At 38.5% G+C, this 20,527-nt stretch overlaps 1 protein-coding gene across 2 annotated transcripts in view; it reads left to right on the plus strand.

Moving 5' to 3' along the window:
- Window positions 1–20,527, plus strand: part of cntn2 (contactin 2) — a 100,932-nt gene that overhangs the window by 47,346 nt on the left and 33,059 nt on the right. For both annotated transcript variants that reach the window (XM_049022510.1, XM_049022508.1), the window contains 10 exons: window positions 54–229; window positions 512–607; window positions 1,722–1,934; window positions 2,347–2,449; window positions 3,889–4,070; window positions 4,224–4,360; window positions 4,514–4,643; window positions 5,391–5,541; window positions 11,197–11,324; window positions 11,574–11,749. In XM_049022510.1, coding sequence (XP_048878467.1) covers window positions 54–229; window positions 512–607; window positions 1,722–1,934; window positions 2,347–2,449; window positions 3,889–4,070; window positions 4,224–4,360; window positions 4,514–4,643; window positions 5,391–5,541; window positions 11,197–11,324; window positions 11,574–11,749 — 1,492 coding nt within the window. The remainder of the gene's footprint in view (window positions 1–53; window positions 230–511; window positions 608–1,721; window positions 1,935–2,346; window positions 2,450–3,888; window positions 4,071–4,223; window positions 4,361–4,513; window positions 4,644–5,390; window positions 5,542–11,196; window positions 11,325–11,573; window positions 11,750–20,527) is intronic.

A 20,527-nucleotide genomic window follows, 5' to 3' on the forward strand; every position in this document is an offset into this window, starting at 1 on the left:
GCTTCCACAATTAAAGGATGCCCTCTGAAAATATGTTCTATCTCCCCATTTAGGTGGAGAGTGAATGGGACTGATGTGCCACTGGAAAATGAAACACGGTACAGCCTGGTAGCAGGGAACCTGTTGATTAGCAGCCCACAGTACAGTAGAGATAGTGGTTCTTATCAGTGCCTCGCCATCAATCGCTGCGGCACAATCATCAGTCGGGCTGCAAACCTCAGATTTGGCTGTGAGTGTTTTCTCAAGCTCCCTGGAAACTTTGGAGAGTGCCACATGTATACTGTTTATACACTATATATTGTTTTGTAGAAAATCGGTAATATAATATTATTTTGCAATAATTTATTTGCTATTAATTAATTTGATGATTTTTCAGCAGATGTTTTCATTCGAGTGACATTTTAGAATTTTCTTATGTGCACCCATACATGTGGATCATCTATATTTTAATCCTATAACCCTGCTGTGATGTTTGTCTGTTTTATAATATTCTCTTGCTTGTTTTTCTCAGACCTCCATGACTTTCCCCCAGATGAAAGGAGTTCTCAAACTGTATATGAGGGGGCAGGAGCTGCTCTCACCTGTCAACCACCTTCCCACTACCCAAGTATGCTGAAATACCTTAGAGTTTACGCTACAAAAAAATGACAGTTACATATGTAGTGAGAAGAATAGGGATGATATCACTGTATCTTTTTTCATTATATTTTCTGTAATTATTTCATTGTATTTTCTATAATTACTCATTTTCATTATGGACTCATAACATTTTTTTTACATATCTTACACTTTCACTGTCTTTACTTATCCCTTTTCCACAGAATGTAAAAGTAAGGATCTGCAAAGCAGGGGCGTAAGAAGCATTTTGAGTGTGGGGGGGACACACTGGCATAAAAGCATAAAAATTTTACGTTAAATGTGGGGGACGTCCAAACTAATAATTATGAAATTTGAAGGGGACACGTCCCCCTCAGATTTAATTGCGGCGACGGCCATGGTGCAAAGTCACATTTTGAAGATCATGATCTTAAGTCTCATCTTTAAGAACATTGTATAACTGTACAAATTGTTTATGTTTGCAAATGAACCTCCAGTAAGAATGTACACGATTAATTACTGTATATTCAGAATTGTAAGTATATAGTGTTGGAGGCAATTATCATGCAAGCTGCTTCATGCGGCATGTTGTCTTCGTCTTGATAAAAAAAAGAAATTTATCCATTGTGATAAGACTACACTGTCAGAAAAAAAAGTAAAAGGCCCTGGTACAGATTTGTTTCTTATGGTTCAAACATTGGCATCAAATGGTACAAACACGTTCCTCAAAGTCCATTTCTGTACCTTAAATTAGACTAAGAGGGACATTTACCTAAAGCTTCAATACAATTAACAGGCCATTGAGGGTGCTGCCTCAGTGACAAGTAATTGAGCCCTCAAAGGTACCAACTGGTATATTTTTATGACACTGTATTGATCCCCCTGTTAGGTCATAATCAGGTATAAATTGCACCAAAGGTGGAGTTGTTGAGAAGAGATCCTATGTGCAACACATCTGAGAATTTAAGGTTTTCTGGAGTAGATATGCTTTTACAACCAGCAGATTTTTTTAGGTACATACACTGTTTCATTATTGAGTAATTAGTCTGTGGGATAATATGTATGATCTATGAATAAATATTGTACAACTGCTAATAAATCTGTTCTTACTTCCCCTTTTGCAGCACTGTCATACCGCTGGTTCTTCAATGAATTTCCTAATTTTGTCCAGACTACTGATGGTCGATGGTTCATTTCCCAAGTCACCGGGAATCTGTACATAGCCAGTGCAGAAGTTAAAGATTCAGGCAACTACTTTTGCTTCACCACAAATAACATGGAAATCAGCACTAAAAGTGTATTCAGCAGGGCGAACCCACTCACAGTTTTATCTGATGGTTTGTAATCATCCCATAAATTATCAGTCACTTTACTTGCATATCAGGTACCCTAATGTTATGTGACAGATAACATTCAGAGAATTAGTGTAGTATTCCAAAGAGTAAAGAGATCAAGTTGTAAACATAATACCTTTGTCAAATAAATTATGTTTACATTATACTTTTCTCACTTTGCTATTGATGAAAAATTGACATGTGCTATTATTTTTATGGTTTGACTCAGACATGTCTTATTTTTTAACCAATTCACTATAGTCAATTCCAATGTCTTTGTATGCTAGTATTGTGCTGAATGCAATTGAGAATACAGTATTATAGAATAATCTGCAAAGTACATTGTACCTCGTACCCATAAAACATTTGTACCCTGTCATTATCACTAGTTCTTAATTTGTCCTCTTCTTTCTAGCAAACCCCAGAAGGACTGTACCTAATATTAAAGTACGCTTTCCATCTGAGACATATGCCCTGGCTGGACACACTGCTCAGCTTGAATGTTTTGCCTATGGCAAGTGAGTCTCTTCACTCTTGCATACCTATCACTGGCAAACATAATTGTAATTGTAATTAATATCTTTACAGAGTATTTGCATTTCTGAGTATTTGTATTTACATATAATAAAAATTTTAAAAGCAATCAACTGAAAAGTTATGTGATATTATGCATAAAGCCACAGCTAGCATTAATACTTTGTTCATGTTTTTCAATAAGTACTTTATAAAGAGGACTTTATAAACAAGGTGTTAGTCCTTTTGAGATTTGATTGTTCTTCTTTGCATTCTGTTTATTTACCCCTAGTAGAAAATATTTATACATTTATAGCATAATTCCACCCTATACAAATTAATTTTGATTTTGACCATGACTTCAATTTACACTTTGCCTTTAATTAAGAGGCAGGTGGTTGCAGGACAACCAGTTTGGCTCCTCTCCTGTGTTTTCTACTTGTTTTTTTTACCATTCTGTATAAATGACGTAATAATGGATTGCCACATACCCTTGTCTAGAACTTCGAGGCCACTAAAATTCTTATATAGAATTCTTTATAGAAGTCTTTTGTCTTGCACAATGTTGTCTTTTTTTGTGCACTGCTGTTTCATCCTTAATTGTTGTTTGTCCTATTGTCCCCACATGCATTGCCCCCTTCCCTGCAACTGTGGCACCAAAATTTCCTAGGAACATGTGTGAAAATAAAACTTGATACTTTAAAACAAAATAATTAAGGTATTTCAAGGTACAAGCTCATATTTGCAGCTTATAACTGTAATAAATTAATTTAGACATATGCATGCATTGCAATGATGGCAGTTGCTAGTTTATATTTTTTTATTAGACCACAGTGTGTTTAGTATATCCCCAGTGGAATAAAAATGGACTGTTGATTATAATAATATCGACACCAACAATATAATAATAATAATAATGTGTACAGCATCTTGTCTTGTGCTGGAGTTGTTTAAACATATTATTCATGATCAACATCACATTCCAAGCATTATTAGATGAAAGTGTCTTTCCTTGTCCATTTATTTGTTTAGTGTTGTCTGCATCCTTCACGCATATGCTTTTTAAAAAATATATTACAATATTACACAAAACAGTAACTATTATTAACTAATTTACATTGTTCAAGTAGTTTCTGTTTGTTCTCTGTTATAAAAGATATAAGGATATTCAAGGTACCCCCCTTTAGAAAATGAGGGAAGACTGCATATACATTTTACGGAATAATAACTGCAATGATTGCAAATTATGAATTTGATCATTAAAATTAGACGATCTAAATCTGTTTAACATCAATGGCACTTAACAACAACTCAAGAATACAGAGACAGCTTGGCAATCTTGAATGGAAAATGCAATTTCTGTTTTCTTTGCCTATAGGCGGATAGCCTGGTTATTTTATAATTACAGCAGGAAACTCTCCTGATCTGTGCCATTTTCCCCAAGTCCTGTACCACAGATACGCTGGAGGAAAGTGGATGGGAACCTGCCTTCCAAGGCCTCCACGAGTGTCAATGGGCCCATTCTGATCCTGCAAGAGCTTGGATTTGATGATGAAGGGATATATGAGTGCGAGGCGGAAAATTCCGAGGGTCATGACATCTACCAAGGTCGCATTATACTGCAAGGTAACAAATAAATTAATTTCTCTACCAGTCTAACCACAGATACCGTAAAAATCACATTACCGCAGTGTCGTATTTTACTTGGTTTTATTTAGAATGACTTGTAAATGTGGTTTATATACTGTTTCTGGAATTCTTATCACAACTTTCTCATAGCCCAGCCAGAATGGCTGCATGTAATGAGTGACTCAGAGGTTGAAATAAGTTCAGAACTGCGCTGGAGTTGTGCAGCAGCAGGGAAGCCTCGTCCGTCTGTGCGCTGGCTACGCAATGGGCAGTCAATCAGCACACAGGTTTGCAAAAGAAAACATTTTGTGAAATAACTAAAATATATCACTGTCAATGGATTCAAACCATTCAAATATAACATTCATTTATTATTATAAATATTATAAATAATGGATGTTCTGCTACTACTTCATAATCATAATCTACTTGGACATCAGGATCGAATTGAAGTCAACGGTGGACTGCTGAAAATAAGCCACCTGGCACTAGAAGACTCTGGGATGTACCAGTGTGTGGCTGAGAACAAGCATGGTACCATCTATTCTAATGCAGAACTAAGGGTTCAAGGTGAGATGCCAAAATGAACGCATTAAGGTATTACCATACATAGATTTAAGAGATGGAGATGTTTAAAAGAAATTTATTAACTATATATCCATCCTGCTTGTTCAGTATTGTGATATCTTGGATCCTGTCCAGCAATGTCAGGCCAGGGAGCACCCTGAATAGGATGCCAGTACATCCCAGAGCAACATTAGAAACCAGAGTATTTGGGAGAAACTCAGACAAACATGAAAGGGCATGTGACACGCACACAACACTAATGGCCAGAATTGAGCTCCAGACTAAGAGGTGTGGCTGCAGTGTTAATCACTATGCCACCATGCCACTGTCCAAAAAGTTTCTTGAATTGTTGAGTTGACTTGAATTTTTACCTATAAATTTCCCTTAATTTATGATTGTGTGTGTGTGTCCTCAGTATTCCCGGATTAGACTCCAGGCTTACTGGACCCTGCACGCAATAAGCCATTAAGGAAAATGGAATGGGCATTTTTAAGGAAAATGAAATGGATATTTATAAATCAATAATTCAAGTTTTAAATGAATCTTCTTTTTTATACTTTATTTTCTTTACTAACCTATACCTTTGTTCCATCACTTTCTTGATGCATTGTATTGTCCCTGTCAGGCCACCCCAACTAGCTCATCAGAAAAATGTTTTATCCTCTATATAGTATGTCTTTTCCTGTCTTTTCTCTCGGCTCTATCTCCATTATTTCCTCTTTTTGCCTCTCTTTCCCTGGCCTGCCATAGTCCTGGCCCCAGATTTTCGCCTGAATCCAGTTCGGAGGCTTGTCCCAGCAGCACGAGGGGGTCAGGTGATGATGGAGTGCAAGCCACGTGCTGCCCCCAAACCCACCCTCTTCTGGAGCCGTGGCACAGAGCTTCTGACTAACAATAGCAGGCAAGACATAACCAGCTGTACTATTTTAAAATCCTTCATGTTGATGGAATATAAATTTTGCGCTCTACAGATCTATTTGACATATCAGCTAAGGAAAGCAAAATAAGTATGGTGAAGGTGAAGTCATTTGACATCTTGGTATAGGCCAAAGTCAGGTAAAAAGCCGCCATGCTTGGTTCACCTGTTTCGTATTTACGGTACAGTCTTTATTTATAATATAGAGCATTTTTTTATGTTGTTGTTTGTTTAGTCAGTGCATGTGCCCAGTCTTGAGTTACTTTACTTCTATGACTCAGTGTTAATTTAGGTTTTCTGGATTTTATTCCCCCACGACCCAGTAGGATAAGCGGTTTGGAAAATGGATGGATGGATGGATTTTGTTCCTCCACTGTGCTCTTGTTGAAATGGCTGCATATTGTTTTTCTCTCCACACACTTTTCTCTGCTCTCATCCTCATATTATGTAGTATCATTGTTTGACACTGTTCTGTTCACACATACTGTCACGATCACACGGGGAGCGGGCGATCGTCGGGCAGGCGAGCGAACAGGAATACGCAGGCAGGTAGATAATGGGGTAAAACTGGGGGTTTATTACGGATAACGGGAAACAGCTCACGCGCACGAACATCAATGACAGACAAGGAAAACTGGGGAGACCAGGACTTAAATACACAAGACTGATTGAAAGCCAACGGACACAGCTGGGTACGATCCGGGAAACACACGTGGGTAAGCAGGGGGCGTGGCACACAGGAGGAGCGGACGAGCCGGGCATGACACATACTTATATTCATTATATATTTATTAAAATATGTATTCTAAATTTTAGATGTGTCTTTTGATGTAAGATTGTCTGTAAATATTTTACTGTAAGAATCTGGAAGATACAATGTTCAGCTATGATTGTCCATGTCCAAGTTGAAGTAATATTTAGGGAAGTACAAACATTTCTTTTTCCTCTGATGTGTTTTTTCGTCCTCTGTCTCAGTCTTGTTCTTCAAACAGTTTTTTTTCCCCCAACAGTTTGTCTGTATTTAACATGCTTGGTGTTCTATTCAGTTTTACAACCTATTCAGTTTTACAATCCTTGCTAAGTGACAAGTACCTTCGAAACCCAAAGCTGTTACCACCACACCTAACAATGCAGTGCTGGGATCTTCCAACCTCTTACCCTGTCCAGGGTATTGCCCTGCCTTGTGCCTTGTGAGTCCTAGGATAGGCTGCATGCAGACTCACCATGACCCTGTATTGGATAAGTGGTTGAAAGATGGGGAGATATTGCCGTATGTAGATAATATTAGTATAAAAATGCATCAATCAATAAACCGATTATTACAATTGAGATTCAGCTGCATTAATATGTACTGCCATAATCAATTCTAATTGACTTTTGTGGCCAAAATACTCTTTGAAGATACCCCTACTTCTGGGTTGTGCACTGTTGTGTTCATATGCTGCAGGTAGATACGCGAAGTAGCAGTGCCAGCACGTGAATTTTCAAAATGCAGGATGACAGGGAAAGGCTCATTAGTATTCATAAAGGATGCACTACCTTATGATCTTTGCGTTATGGAAATTAACTTTGTGATTCAACACTTTTGGCAAAAACTCACCCCTGTTTTGCCTTGAAAAACTCATTCTCTAATGATTAAGATAATCTTTGCACTATGATGCTTTTTGAACATGGTCCTCTTTTGTGGTGCAAAAAAGTCACAATTTCTGCTAGCTATGGTAGCAAAAATCAAGACCATTAGTTGAATTAGCTAATTAACAAGTAATATTAGGCCTAGCAATGCACGACATATCAGTTAACGTACTGTATATAGCACTATTAAAAACATCCAGTGGTTTACATAAATAAAAACAATAAGCATAAAATGCAAGGGGAAAAAAGCAAATTACATAAAACAAAGTAAAATGTAAAATATAATGAATCAAACGTTACACTTACAAAATATTGTAATAAAATACATAGCACATTTATCTAAAATGCCTCAGCAAATAAATGAGTTTTTAGCTTCAACTTAAAACATTCAATAGTGGGTGCAGATCAGACATGGCAAGCGAGGTTGTTTTGCAACTTTGGCCCAGCCACAGAGTAAGCGTGGTCACCTTTCCTCCTCAAACGACTGGTTGGTACGGAGAGTAGCAGCTGATCAGATGACCCCAGGGTTCTCGGTGGACTGTATGAATGTATGAGGTCACTGATATAGGCTGGTGCTCCACCATTCAACACTTTAAAAATGAACAGTAAAATTTTAAACTTATGTATAGATATGTGACTGTTAAAAACCATCACAAACATGTTTATCAATCACTGAAAGGTACTGCTATAACGTTCCCTCTGTATATATATATTTTCTTTTTTCAGATATTCGACCTCTGAAGAGATATGATAGACATACATCTACAAGAAGTTTTTTATGCATTCCACAACCGTTCTTGGGCATAATATACACTTCTTCATGTTTCAAGTAGTTCTTTGGGGTGCTTTCAATGGACTCTTTTGGGGGATGTTTCTGGGTTCGCAGCTGGAAACATGGTTCAGTACAAAAATTTTTCAAACATCTGGTTCGCAAGTTGATTTGTTCATGAATAGGACATGGCTTGAGGTACCACTGTATTTGTTTGTCAAATTTAAAATCCGACTCAAATAAAAAAAAACAAGATTCTTAGTGTGCAATCTAATGGAGTCTGAGTATTGGGTAGCCCCAAATCATAAGCTACATGACTTACAGCAACCAGGGATCCAAATATTAATATCTTCGTTTTGCTCTCATTCAGGTTTAGGAAATTTGTCACCATCCACTGCTTCATGCCCTTTAAGAAGTCAAACAGGCTTTGGAATGCATCAGGGTAAATGAGTTTAAAGGGTGGTAGAGCTATGTTCGTTAGCTTAGCAGTGATAGCACACTTAGTGCATTGATATTACTGTATGTAACACAGCTAAACACCGAACCCTGTGGTACACCATGTGGTAGGGGTGGTGTCGGATGGGGCTATGTTAAAAGATACTGAAAAGGTTCGCAATATGGATCCCGAGATGCCCAACCAAATGCTCCAGGCACTCTAAAAGAACGCGTTGATCTGTCTGGGGGACTGATTAAAGTTCTTAATCTGTGAAATAAAACCTTTGGTTGATGGTATTAAGTCAGAGAAATATTTGGCTAATGCTGATTTTATGGCTTCCTGGAAGATGCTTAAGGATTTTTTCATAATTTGATAAGACCCCTGCAGCCTGTCCTTCTTCCGCTTTCTTTCTTTTACCATCATACCCTAAATATTTGTAATCAAATTATCTTGGGGCCAATGATTTAAATACCTACTAAATAAAAATCAGTGATGGACGGTAGCGCCGCTATATGTATGCGAAGATATTAGTTTAATTACATTTTGTAGTAGCTTGCCTGCAGCGTCGATAATTTCTGAATCAAATCATTTTCCAGTAGTTACGTTATTTTTTTGCTTAAGTAGCGACATAGCGTTCGCAAAAACTACAATTTCAAGAACATGTCTGAGAAAAGCAGAGGTTTCCTCTGCAGTATGATTTTGAAATGCAACAATCAGACAGAAATAAAGCATGTTCATGTGCGACCTTCTACTCTGCTTCTACTGCCTGTCTATCAAAGCATGCATGCGTATGGCAGTGGTACTAGCAGAGCAACCGACATCTAAGACACCAACCTGAGAACCCACATTCAGGTGACTCTTTCATTTCCCTACTGCAGTAGATTATAATGAAATCTATGTGGGAAAAATACCCTACAGTTTTACTTAAAGTGTTAGAAATTAGCGAAAGTGAGGGAATAACGTCATGTAATGAATGTTAACCCAAGCTGACTAGCAGGGGGAAACTAGCTTACAAATGTGGCGGTACTAGCCCTCTGGGGTCAAGTGTGTCGTTGAAGACACAGCGTATTTTTCGCGTCTATTTCATTTTATATCTCACTGAAATATTCATGTAGAATCATGAAAAAAATGCTGACTATATCCGTAATCTGTCTTCTTTTCAAAACGTCCATTGTCGGGAGTATTAAAGTTTTTAAAATAAGGTTGAATCGGCAAAAAAGTAAGCAATGTCACGTTTCTTTGTTTTACCTGCATCGGGGGCATGTAGTACCGCCCTCACCTGAAGATTGCTATTCGCATTATAAGTAGCCATATTTCCCTGTATTCAAACCGCATTCGCATGGTAATTTGATTAAAAATGCAACGGTGAAATGAGATCCAGATACATCCCCATCAGCACCATAAAAGGGGGGGGGGGGGATGTGGCCAGGTGTGAATGGCTCATGCATACACATGAAAGCTCCTACATATTCAATGAAAGGAGCCCAAAAATAGTGACATGAGTTAGGTTTTTCTTATTTATCCAACTGAATGTTGCAACTACACCATTTGAAACCAAACTTGTAAATGCATTCCAAAACCTGACACTGATGAAAAAGGTCTTTCAAGACAGGGGTCCCAGCAAGTGCAGCCTGTGAAAGACTGTTTAGTGTAGCAAAGGATATTTTCAGACCAAAGAGAAACCGTCTTTCTGATGCCACTTTTGAAAAGCTTCTCTTGTGCCGTGTAAACAAACACTTGTTAGAACAATAAGACACCAGCCATGCACCATTACCCCTCTGCCCCTCGCTCGCCCCTCCCCTTCCATTCCCTTCCCCCAGCACTAAAGCATGTAATTCAGGACTTTGATTCTCATTTCAGTTTGGACAAGTTCATTTGCTTTTGTCTCAGTGATCACTGTCTGACCCATGCTTATTAATCATGGTGTTGCATGTCATCCGTAAACACAATTTAACATGGTTCTTAAACACAAAGTTCATTTGTAACTTCAATCGACTTGTTTAATTGGGGTCTGAAGAAGTTTTCTTGTTAAGGGAGGCCCTGAGGAAATAATATGGCTGTTAATATGGTTTTTATTTTCCCAAGAAATTTTTTATTGATTTAAATCTATAGCCATGTCGTGCCCATCGAACACTACACAGTAGCTTTAATTTGGTGCTAAATAGTTTGTTTATAGAGTACTGGTTTACCTAACAGTAGGCCAATAACTTTTTTTTGTTTTATTCCCAGCAGTAAGCTTTTATTTATGTCACGATGCTTCACATAATGCAACGTCTACACTGTGCTAAATCATGGGCTGTTGGTTTATAAATATTTTAACCAGTGTCGTTTTGCACTGATCTGATATTAAGTTGGTACAACGTAAAGCAGTTTCTGATGTAGTAAACTACTTTTGCCATTTTTGTGTAACTTAGCTTGCTATATTTATGTGGGTGGTAGCTTTTGTGTAGTGAAGCTTAATTTATTGTTGAGTAACTGATAGCTTAGCTCATTACACTTTACAAGTAGTTTGCCCAACACTGATAAAAATGCTGTTAATTAAAATGTGTAGTTCATGTAGCTAAAAATAAGAAATCAATTGCATGAAAAATTTAAGCTGTACCACATGAAAGCATGAGAATGTATGCTTCCTATCTGTATGTACTAGTATATTTATTGGTGTGCTTCAGTATTTAGTATAGTCCTCTTGTGACAGGCTGTAAATTCAACACAGCCTAATTTTATAAAAGCAGTCATAGCATATGATGTATTTCTGCATGTTGCCCTTTATATATTTCACATCTCATTGCTCTGCTTTGTATAGGGTGACAGTCACACCAGATGGTAATCTCTGGATCACTAACATCAGTCGAGCAGATGAGGGAAAATACACCTGCTTTGCAGAGAATTACCTTGGCAAGGCCAATAGTACAGGTCACCTCTCAGTTCGAGGTATGCTCTTTCCCCAGCTTCCTCATTTGCTAAACTGTAATATTTTGCTACATTTGTGGGAAAGGACAACTTAAAAATATTATTTGAATTATACTAGATACTATTCAATATTGACTTATATTGAATGTCATTTACTTATATAGTCTGTATTAAAAATTTTCATTCAAAAAATATCTCCAATATTTATATTTCTCTGTCTGTATCCCCTAATTGCTTCTAATTCTTTCCATCTAATTCTCTCCTCTCCAGATGCAACCAAAATTACTCTAGCTCCCTCCAATGCAGATATCAACCAAGGAGACAATGTCACCTTACAGTGTCATGCATCTCATGACCCCACTATGGACCTAACTTTTACCTGGTCACTGAATGGAGTTCTGCTGGACCTAGAAGAACCCCATGGACACTTTCGTCGTACAGAGACTGTGAGTTATAATCACAACATCTATTGAGATATGACCCTGTTTCAAAGTGACTTATGTAGAGATTTATTTAAACTCATGAGTATGGAATTTATTTTAGAGCAAACAGAGTACTATAATTGAAACCCCATGTTTGGTTTAATTATATTTTAAAGAGCCATTCCAATTTCCCTTAGTGTGTTGTATTTTTTTAGCTCAAAACTAATGAAAGGTCAAGTAATTGTAGTAAATTTTAAGTTTACTTACATAATGTATATGACTCAGATTTGCTTAGAGACTTAATAGCAATGGATAAAGACTGTAAGTACTCTTCCTTTGGCTTCCTACAAAATATGATCTGTCGTGCATTTCCCGATAACGATTCATCTTAGTGAATGACGAACAAGATAACAAATGACATAGGTAAAGGACGAGTCAGATTTTTCAGTGTTTCCCAAAAGCCTTAATTATTTCAGATTTAATGAACAATCTTAAAGTAGTTCTTTGTTGGCTCCTCCCCAGCCTCCATGTGAGAAAAACACAGAGTTTTGATAACAGGAACATTCATCGTGCAGTCCCCTACAAAGGTATTGGAACAGCAAGGCCAATAAATTTACTTCTGCTGTGCATTGAAGAATTTTTTTGTGAGATCAAAAGATGAATATGAGAAGAGATATCAGAGTTTCAGCTTCTATTCCCTGGTACTTACACCTAGAAATGTAAAAAAACACCATAGAACAGCAGAGGATAATCTCTGGATCACTAACATTAGTCGGGCAGATGAGGGAAAATACCCCTGCTTTGTAGAGAATTACCTTGGCAAGGCCAATAGCACAGGTCACCTCTCAGTTTGAGGTATGCTCTTTCCCCAGCTTTTGTATCTAACCACCAAGTTTTTCAAGTGAGTAAAAGTACTGGAACACAATCAACAGTCATTTCTTGTTACCCAGGTGTGTCATATAAGTTTGCTTGTTTAATCTTTAAGTAGTCCTGCATACCTACTCTCAGTTTAAGCTTTGGCTTTGACCTCTGAAGACTGCATTTTTATTTAAGAAGGGTAGACCAACATGAAGACAGAAGAGCTGTCTATGGGAGAAAAGCATGCCAAAAGGGGGAAAATCAATCAGAGGTATTTAAAAACACTGCACATAGTCAGTGCTGTAATTTTGAATATCCTGAGGAAGAAGGAAACCACAGGTGTACTGAGCAACAGGCATCGAGCTGGTCATCCAAGGAAAACAATAACAACTTATGACAGACAAATGATGAGAGCAGTAAAGAAAAACTCTAAAACGACAGTCCATAACATCACGAATAACACCTACATATAAGAACATAAGAACAGAAGAACTATACAAACGAGAGGAGGCCATTCGGCCCATCAAGCTCGCTTGGGGAGAACTTAACTAATAGCTCAGAGTTGTAAAAATCTTATCTAACTCTGATTTAAAGGAACCCAAGGATTCAGCTTGCACTACGTTATCAGGAAGACTATTCCATACTCTGACTACGCGCTGTGTAAAGAAGTGCTTCCTTAAATCCAGTTTGAAATGTTCTCCCGCTAATTTCCACCTATGGCCACGAGTTCGTGTATTTGAACTAATGCTGAAGTAACTATTTGGTTGAACAGCATCCAACCCTGTTAGAATCTTATATACCTGGATCATGTCCCCCCTCAGTCTCCTTTGCTTGAGACTGAACAGATTTAGCTCAAGTAACCTTACCTCGTATGACATTCCTCTAAGACCAGGAATCATTTTTGTGGCCCTATGCTGCACCTTTTCTAAGGCCACAATGTCCTTTTTAAGATATGGTGACCAAACCTGCACACAATATTCTAGGTGAGGTCTCACCAAGGAATTGTATAATCTTAGCATTACCTCCCTTGACTTATACTCCACACACCTGGAGATATACCCCAACATCCTATTGGCCTTTTTTATTGCTTCCCCACACTGGCGAGAATGGGACATGGAAGCATCAACATACACACCAAGGTCTTTTTCATGATCAGCTACCTTTATTTCAGTGAGACCCATGAAATACCTGTACTTTATATTTCTGCTCCCTAGATGGAGTACCTTACATTTGTCTACGTTAAATTTCATCTGCCAGGTATCGGCCCAGTCACTAATTAAATTAAGATCCCGCTGTAGCTGCTGAGCCGCTAATTCATTATCTACTACACCACCCACCTTGGTGTCATCTGCAAAGGTATGAGTCACAACAGTGGGACAGAAGTTTTAAGGACTGATGAGACAAAGATTAACCAAAGTGGTGGAAAGGCCAAAGTATGGAACAAGAAGATCCTAAACTTACATACTCATCTGTGAAACATGGTGAAGGTTGTGTCATGGCATGCTGCTTCCGGGACAGGCTCAGTCATTTTTAATTGATGATGTAACTCAGGATGGTAGTACTAGAATGAATGTAGGAGTTTACGTCTGCCAATTTATGGAGAAAAACCCAAAATAATCAGGAGGAACTTTATTATTCAGCAAGACAATGAATAATTGTCTTGCACCTCCCCTACTACACTACAAAAGACTCAACAAAGGACTTCATCGGGGGGAAAAAATTGAAGATTTTGGACTGGCTAAGTCAATCACCACATCTTAACCTAATTGAACATTACCCACTTCACCTCCTGAAGTGGGCTATGGCAGTTGGAAGCAATTAGCGTATATTCTGCAACAATTAACAGCATAACTTAAATGGTAAGTGATAATTTACTGGTATCTTTCTCCTCTTCCTTCTACTAGGTTCCTTTTCCTCTTGTGCAAGTGGCTATCAGCTCTATTAGAGTTCTGTTAGCCATACTTAAACTTTAGATATAATTCGAACTACGGATGCTCCTCTACTTATGAACTTTCAACTTACAAACTTTCAGACATACGAACGAAGAGGACTGTAAGTCCAAATTGTGCCCATTGGGCTCCTGTTTCCTGTCCGCAAGATCTTTTTTTTTTTTCTACATGCCAATTCCAGGTAGTACGACTTCTGGCCGCTAATCTTACTGTGCAGCAGCATAGCGTGCTTACTACCAGCATCCTAGTTCTTTGTACTTGCGTATACGACTTATTAACATTTTAAGTTATGAACGGCCTTGCAACGATCCTTACAAACTCCATAACATCTTTTCATCATTACTTAAGCCACTAACTCCTCCTGCTCCTTCCTCCCTGACTGGCAAATACTTTGCCAACTTCTTTAATGAGAAGATTGATCAATTCTAACAGACATTCTCTCTCACATCTAGCAACAGAAGAGATTCTGCAAGTATTCTTGTTAAGCAATCCTTCCACCTGCCCACTGGATCCAATTCCTTCCACAGTGGTTCAGACAATCTCTCAAGACCTTCTTCCCTTCATCACCACTATCATTAATAGCTCCATAACATCTAGTCATGAAAACGACATTGAAAAAAACCAGGGTTATTCCCATCCTGAAGAAACGCACTCTGAATCCCTCAGACATCAGCAACTACTCTCATTTCTTTCAAAAATCCTTGAACACGCAGTTTACAGTCAACTGTCTCTCTATCTCGCTCAGAACAACCTTCATGAGCCTAATGAACCTCACTTCAAAGTAGCACATTCTGCCCTCATGGCTGTCAGTGAGAAGCTACATGCTGCCAGAGTGGCCAAACTGTCATCTGTCCTCATTCATCTTGACCTTTCAGCAACATTTGACCGAGTCAAACACAATACACTCTTTTCCTTATGAGTTTTGGAATTTGTAGCTCTGCATGGCAATGGTTTGCTTCCTACATAGAAGGTCAATCATATTACTGTAAGTGGTATGGAACGGATTCACATCTACTCCACACAGACTCTCCACTGCCATCCCTCAGGGCTGAGTTCTTGGTCCTCTTCTGTTTTTCCTCTATACTAGATCCTCTATACTAGATTACTATTGGTGAGGTCATATCCTCACATCGGTTCTCATATCACTGCATATTTTTGGTGAACAGTGACCTGAACCAATAATTTTGCAATTAATAAACATGAACATTGTTCACTCTGGCGAGAGTGAATGGCGCTCACACACTAGAAGTAGCAATAATAGGTAAGAAACTTCCACAATGTGATATGAAATTGTATTATGATGTCTTAAAATCACACCTTCAGAAAATTATAATGTGATGATCTTTATTTTCTCGGACGTTCCTTGTCTTAATCAGCGTCGATGTGCTCTGTTCTGACAATAATGACTTGTTTATTTGAATAGACTCCAAGAGTCTACTATTTTCTGGCAAATGATACTTGTGATTTAAAAATTTCTGATCAATTACTTTGGAATCATTGCAGCTCATAAAAAATCATAACACCTGAATGTGAACTAGTTCATTTATGGGACTATGAGATTACACTTTATGGACAAAAGTATTTGGGTACAGCTCTCAGACCAGCTCTCAGATTCAGACCCATTACCACAGATTATATAATCAGGCACCTTGCCATGCAGTCCGGTTTACGAACGTTTGTGAAAGAATGGATCATTCTGAAGAGCCCAGTAAATTCAAGCATTGTACTGTTATAAGACGCCACGTAAATGTCAGTTGATAAAATTTCTATCTTTGGTAGATATTCCACAGTCAACTGTAAGTGGTATTGCAAAGTGAAAGCCTTTAGGCAAAGTGTTAGAGCAGATGAAGTAACAGAGCTAGATCAGCAAGTGCTGAGGCACATAGTATGTAAAAGTTGCTAATGCTCTATTGACTCAATAACTGCAATATTCCAAACTTTCTCTGGCATTAACACCAGCCACGAAACAGTGTGTCACGAGCTTCATGAAATGGGCTTCCAAGACCAAGCAGCTGCATGCATGTCTCACATCACAAACTGTAATGCCAAGCATTGGATTCTTGAGTGGTGGAAACTTGTTCTGTGGAGTGATGAATTATGCTTCTCTGTCTGGCAGTTTGATAGATGAGTCTGGGTTTGGTAGATGCCAGGAGAACAGTACTTGTCTGACGGCATTGTGCCAACTGTAAAGTTTGGTGGAGGGACAAAGGTATGTGGTTGTTTTTCATGGGTTGGGCTAGGACCCTTAATTTCAGTGAAGGGAATTTGTAATGCTTCAACATACCAAGACACTTTGAACAATTTTGTGCTTTCAACTTATGAAAACAGTTTTAGGAAGTTTCTGTTCCAGCATGACTGTGCCCCAGTTCACAAAGCAAGGTCCATAAAATATTGGTGAGTTTTTTATGGAAGAACTGGCCTGCACAGACCCCTGACCTCAATCTCATCAGACAACTTTGGGAAAATCTAGAATAAAGACTGCTAGCCAGGCCTTCACGACCAACTTGAGTGTCTAACCTCATAAAAGCTGCTCTGGAAGAATGGGCAAAAATTCCCACAGACACATTGCAAAATCTTGTGGAAGATTTCCCAGAAGCATGGCAGCTGTTATAGCTGCAAAGGGGGGACCAACTCCATATTGATGCCTATGGATTTAGATATGTTATAATTTAAGGATGTTATAAATGTTCCCGTGGGTGTAATGGCCAGATGTCCCAAAACTTTTATCTTTATAGTATAGTTCAACATTGTGAACTATGAATGTGAACTAGTAAATTTTAATCTGCATGAAGTATGAATTTGTACAACAGTAAGTAGTATACATATCAGTAATGTGGGAGGAAACGACTAAGCAGGGGTGGTGAAACAAATCCATGGAGGACCACTGTGTCAACATGTTTTCAGGATGCCGAAATCAGCCAATAACAGTGGGTCCCCAGGACTGGATTATTACTAATGATTATTACTGCATTACAGTATTATTTATTAATACTGACTGATTGAGATGTAAGCAAAGAATCCTGCACCCACAACGGCTCTCCGTGGAACAGTTTTGTCATCCTTGGACTAAAGGGAGGAGTTTAGCGTTGTGATAAGTAGAATCCTAAAAGCTGTTTGTGAAGTATTTAGTCTTAGTGGACACTGAGGGAAGGAGCTGAGGGAAGAACTTGATGCTTAATCCAGTACTTTTCAAGATTATTGGTATTATATGTTCCAAGAAATTAAAAATAGTCAGCACTGATGATGGGTTCTCTGTTTATTTGTATGGGCATTTTGGAATTTTGCATGTGGCAGAAGTTAATAATGAAGGTTTGGTGGTATTGAGCAGGAGTTAATTGTTTGTGTACGAAGTCTCAGCATAGTGTCATTGATGGGGGAATGGAGGACACAGGATCAGGCATCGTTGCAAAGAAAAGGGAATTTATTTGAAGGGGTTGATCAGTTTGTTGATGTTCAGCTTCTTGAATGTAGCTCTGAACTCATCCTCCGGAATGAAGAAGGTTGGTATTTGAGTGGGAGAAGATGAGATGGCTGATGGAATAGGTTTTTCAAACCTTGCATAATTAATTTATCTGGGAAATTAGAGTCATTATTTGGAAGTTAGATATGATGTTTTTTGTAGCCTGTCGTCCTTGAGATTTTTTCATATTGGTCTGGCCAAAATTAATTTTAATAAAATTACTGCAGTGTTGTGCAGCATAGCACACACAACAATTACAGCACAGCAGCTTCGACCTCCCAAGAACTTGTGCAGGCACTGGAATCACATCTTCCACATGCCCAGAGCATGCTGTACAACAATGCATGTTTGTTCATGTGTGATGTTATGCCTCTCCTCAGCCACGGTTCGGGGATTCAACACTGGAATCTGCAGGCATTTATTAAGCGGAAGTCTCCCAATAAACAGCCAGCAGCAAATGCACCATCCTTTGCCATCTGACACACTCCAAAGCTGGATCAAAAATAAGCAACATGTGTACTCCCTGGCCATTTAGACAAAATGTCTGTAAAATGTCACCGATGGTTGCATATCACCTAGACATTTAGGCCTAGTGGTGAGAACCCTTTTTGACAGATGCAAATAGGATTCACTGCACATGTCTGCACTGTATGTCTGCAGTGGCATGAAAACCAATTTTAGTGTCGTGCAAGGCACGGTGCAATTGAAAACTGATTAGTCAGTTTTGGACACAGCAGCCTTGCTGAGGCCATGTGCATCACTGACAGTCTGAAGGAATCAACCAGTGGCACAGAAACAGAGAGCTGTTAGAATTTGGATGGTGGACTTATGGAAAATTTCCAGTGTGTTCCTCTTTTCAATTTATCCTGCAAGGAAGCTCATGCCAGCCTTTATTATCCCTATTATTTGTTTATTGCTGAGATGGTTCAAGGGGTTCATGTCCACCCCCAAAACAGCAGATAAACCAGCATCTTGGCTTCCTGGATGAGACTGTCTCAAACGCTGTCCCCAGTTGAATTGCACAATTCTCTGGATAGCTGTCATTGTTATTGCTGGAATTATCAATCAACAAATCAATCAATCTTTATTTGTAAAGCATTGTTTTAACCACAAGGTTTACAAAGTGCTTTACAGACATTTTAATAGAAAAAAACACAAGAAATCAAAAAGAAACACAAGAGAAAATTAATTCAGAAAAGAAATGGGAAAAAAATTATTATCACATGCATTTTCAGCCTAGTTTTGAAACTACGTAACTAACTAAGACATTCAATAGCTCTCAGGTTTTCTGTGAGAGACTTCCAGAGTTTGGAACCATAGTAACTAAAAACTGCATCTTCCCTCCTCACCCAATAGAAAGAGATTGACCTTCCCACAATAAACAGGGTTTCTGCAGATTTGAACAAGTTAAATTTAAGACTTTTAAGACCTTTTGAAGACCATTATTAAAATTAAAGTATAATTAAAAATAAAAGACCTTACACGAAGTATGAAAAAATAAGGAAAATCTGAGACCCAGAATTACTTTCAAAGTAAGAACATTTATTGTCATTCAGCAAGCAACTCATTACATTACATCCTTGGAGTAGGCTCCACTAGTGAGTTGAAAATTCCCGACTTTAAAGGTGACAATTTGAAAACTGAAAAAAAGATGACAAAAGTTTGAAAACCCCTGAATTAGATCATGATCAAATTGACTAAATGGGAAGAGAGAGAGAGAGAGAGTGGGAGGGAGGGAGAGTGTGAGTGTGTGTATCTACATATTGCAATCTCCTCTTCTAAGGCTTTCAGTTCAGTGCTTTTTAGACCCTTCTAAGGGCATTTGATTTTGACAGAAGCTGGGCCATCTGACCGCTGGCATTGACCTCAGCATTTTCTGCCAACTTGTTCACGTCTTGGGCAAGGCTTTCAGATATCTTGTGGACACGGTCCCTTTTTTTCTTTAATTCTTTCAAGTAGTCCTCGGTAAGTGTTCTTTTCTTCGCCTGTGCTTCCGTCTCCTTCTTCTTCCTTTGTTCATCCAGGTGTACACGGTACCGGGACCTGGCAGCCATGACAGATGCCGACAGTTCTTTAGTGAGTGGAACCTTGGTTACCCCACCATGCACAGTTACATATTCACACACAAGCCTGTGTGCAACTATGGTGTCCTCCTGCATATTGTCTGTCTCCACCTCCTTGTTCACAGAGAAGCCCATGAGACAACAGCAGCAGGACAAAAAATCCTAAAGCTCTGGATAAGGTTTGCTAAGGAAGCCATAGAGAAAGACATCCAACCTCTTTTGCATTGGCTGGAAGGAGAGGAACTCTTCGTTCTGACACTTGATAGACAAGGCAGTGTCAAACTGTTGGAGAATGGAGTCCACTATAACAACATAAGTGGAAAAAAGTGAGAAACATACATTGACAAGTCACTCTAAACCGCTTTCATTTCTATAGAGTTTGCTAAAACATTGAGTGGGAGGGAATTTATTGTCGGTAGGTGCACTCAACATTTTGGAAAAATAAAGACTTATGTAAAGTCTTCATGTATTC

The sequence above is a fragment of the Brienomyrus brachyistius genome, chromosome 8 (genome assembly GCF_023856365.1).
Source record: "Brienomyrus brachyistius isolate T26 chromosome 8, BBRACH_0.4, whole genome shotgun sequence".
Lineage (NCBI taxonomy): Eukaryota > Metazoa > Chordata > Actinopteri > Osteoglossiformes > Mormyridae > Brienomyrus > Brienomyrus brachyistius.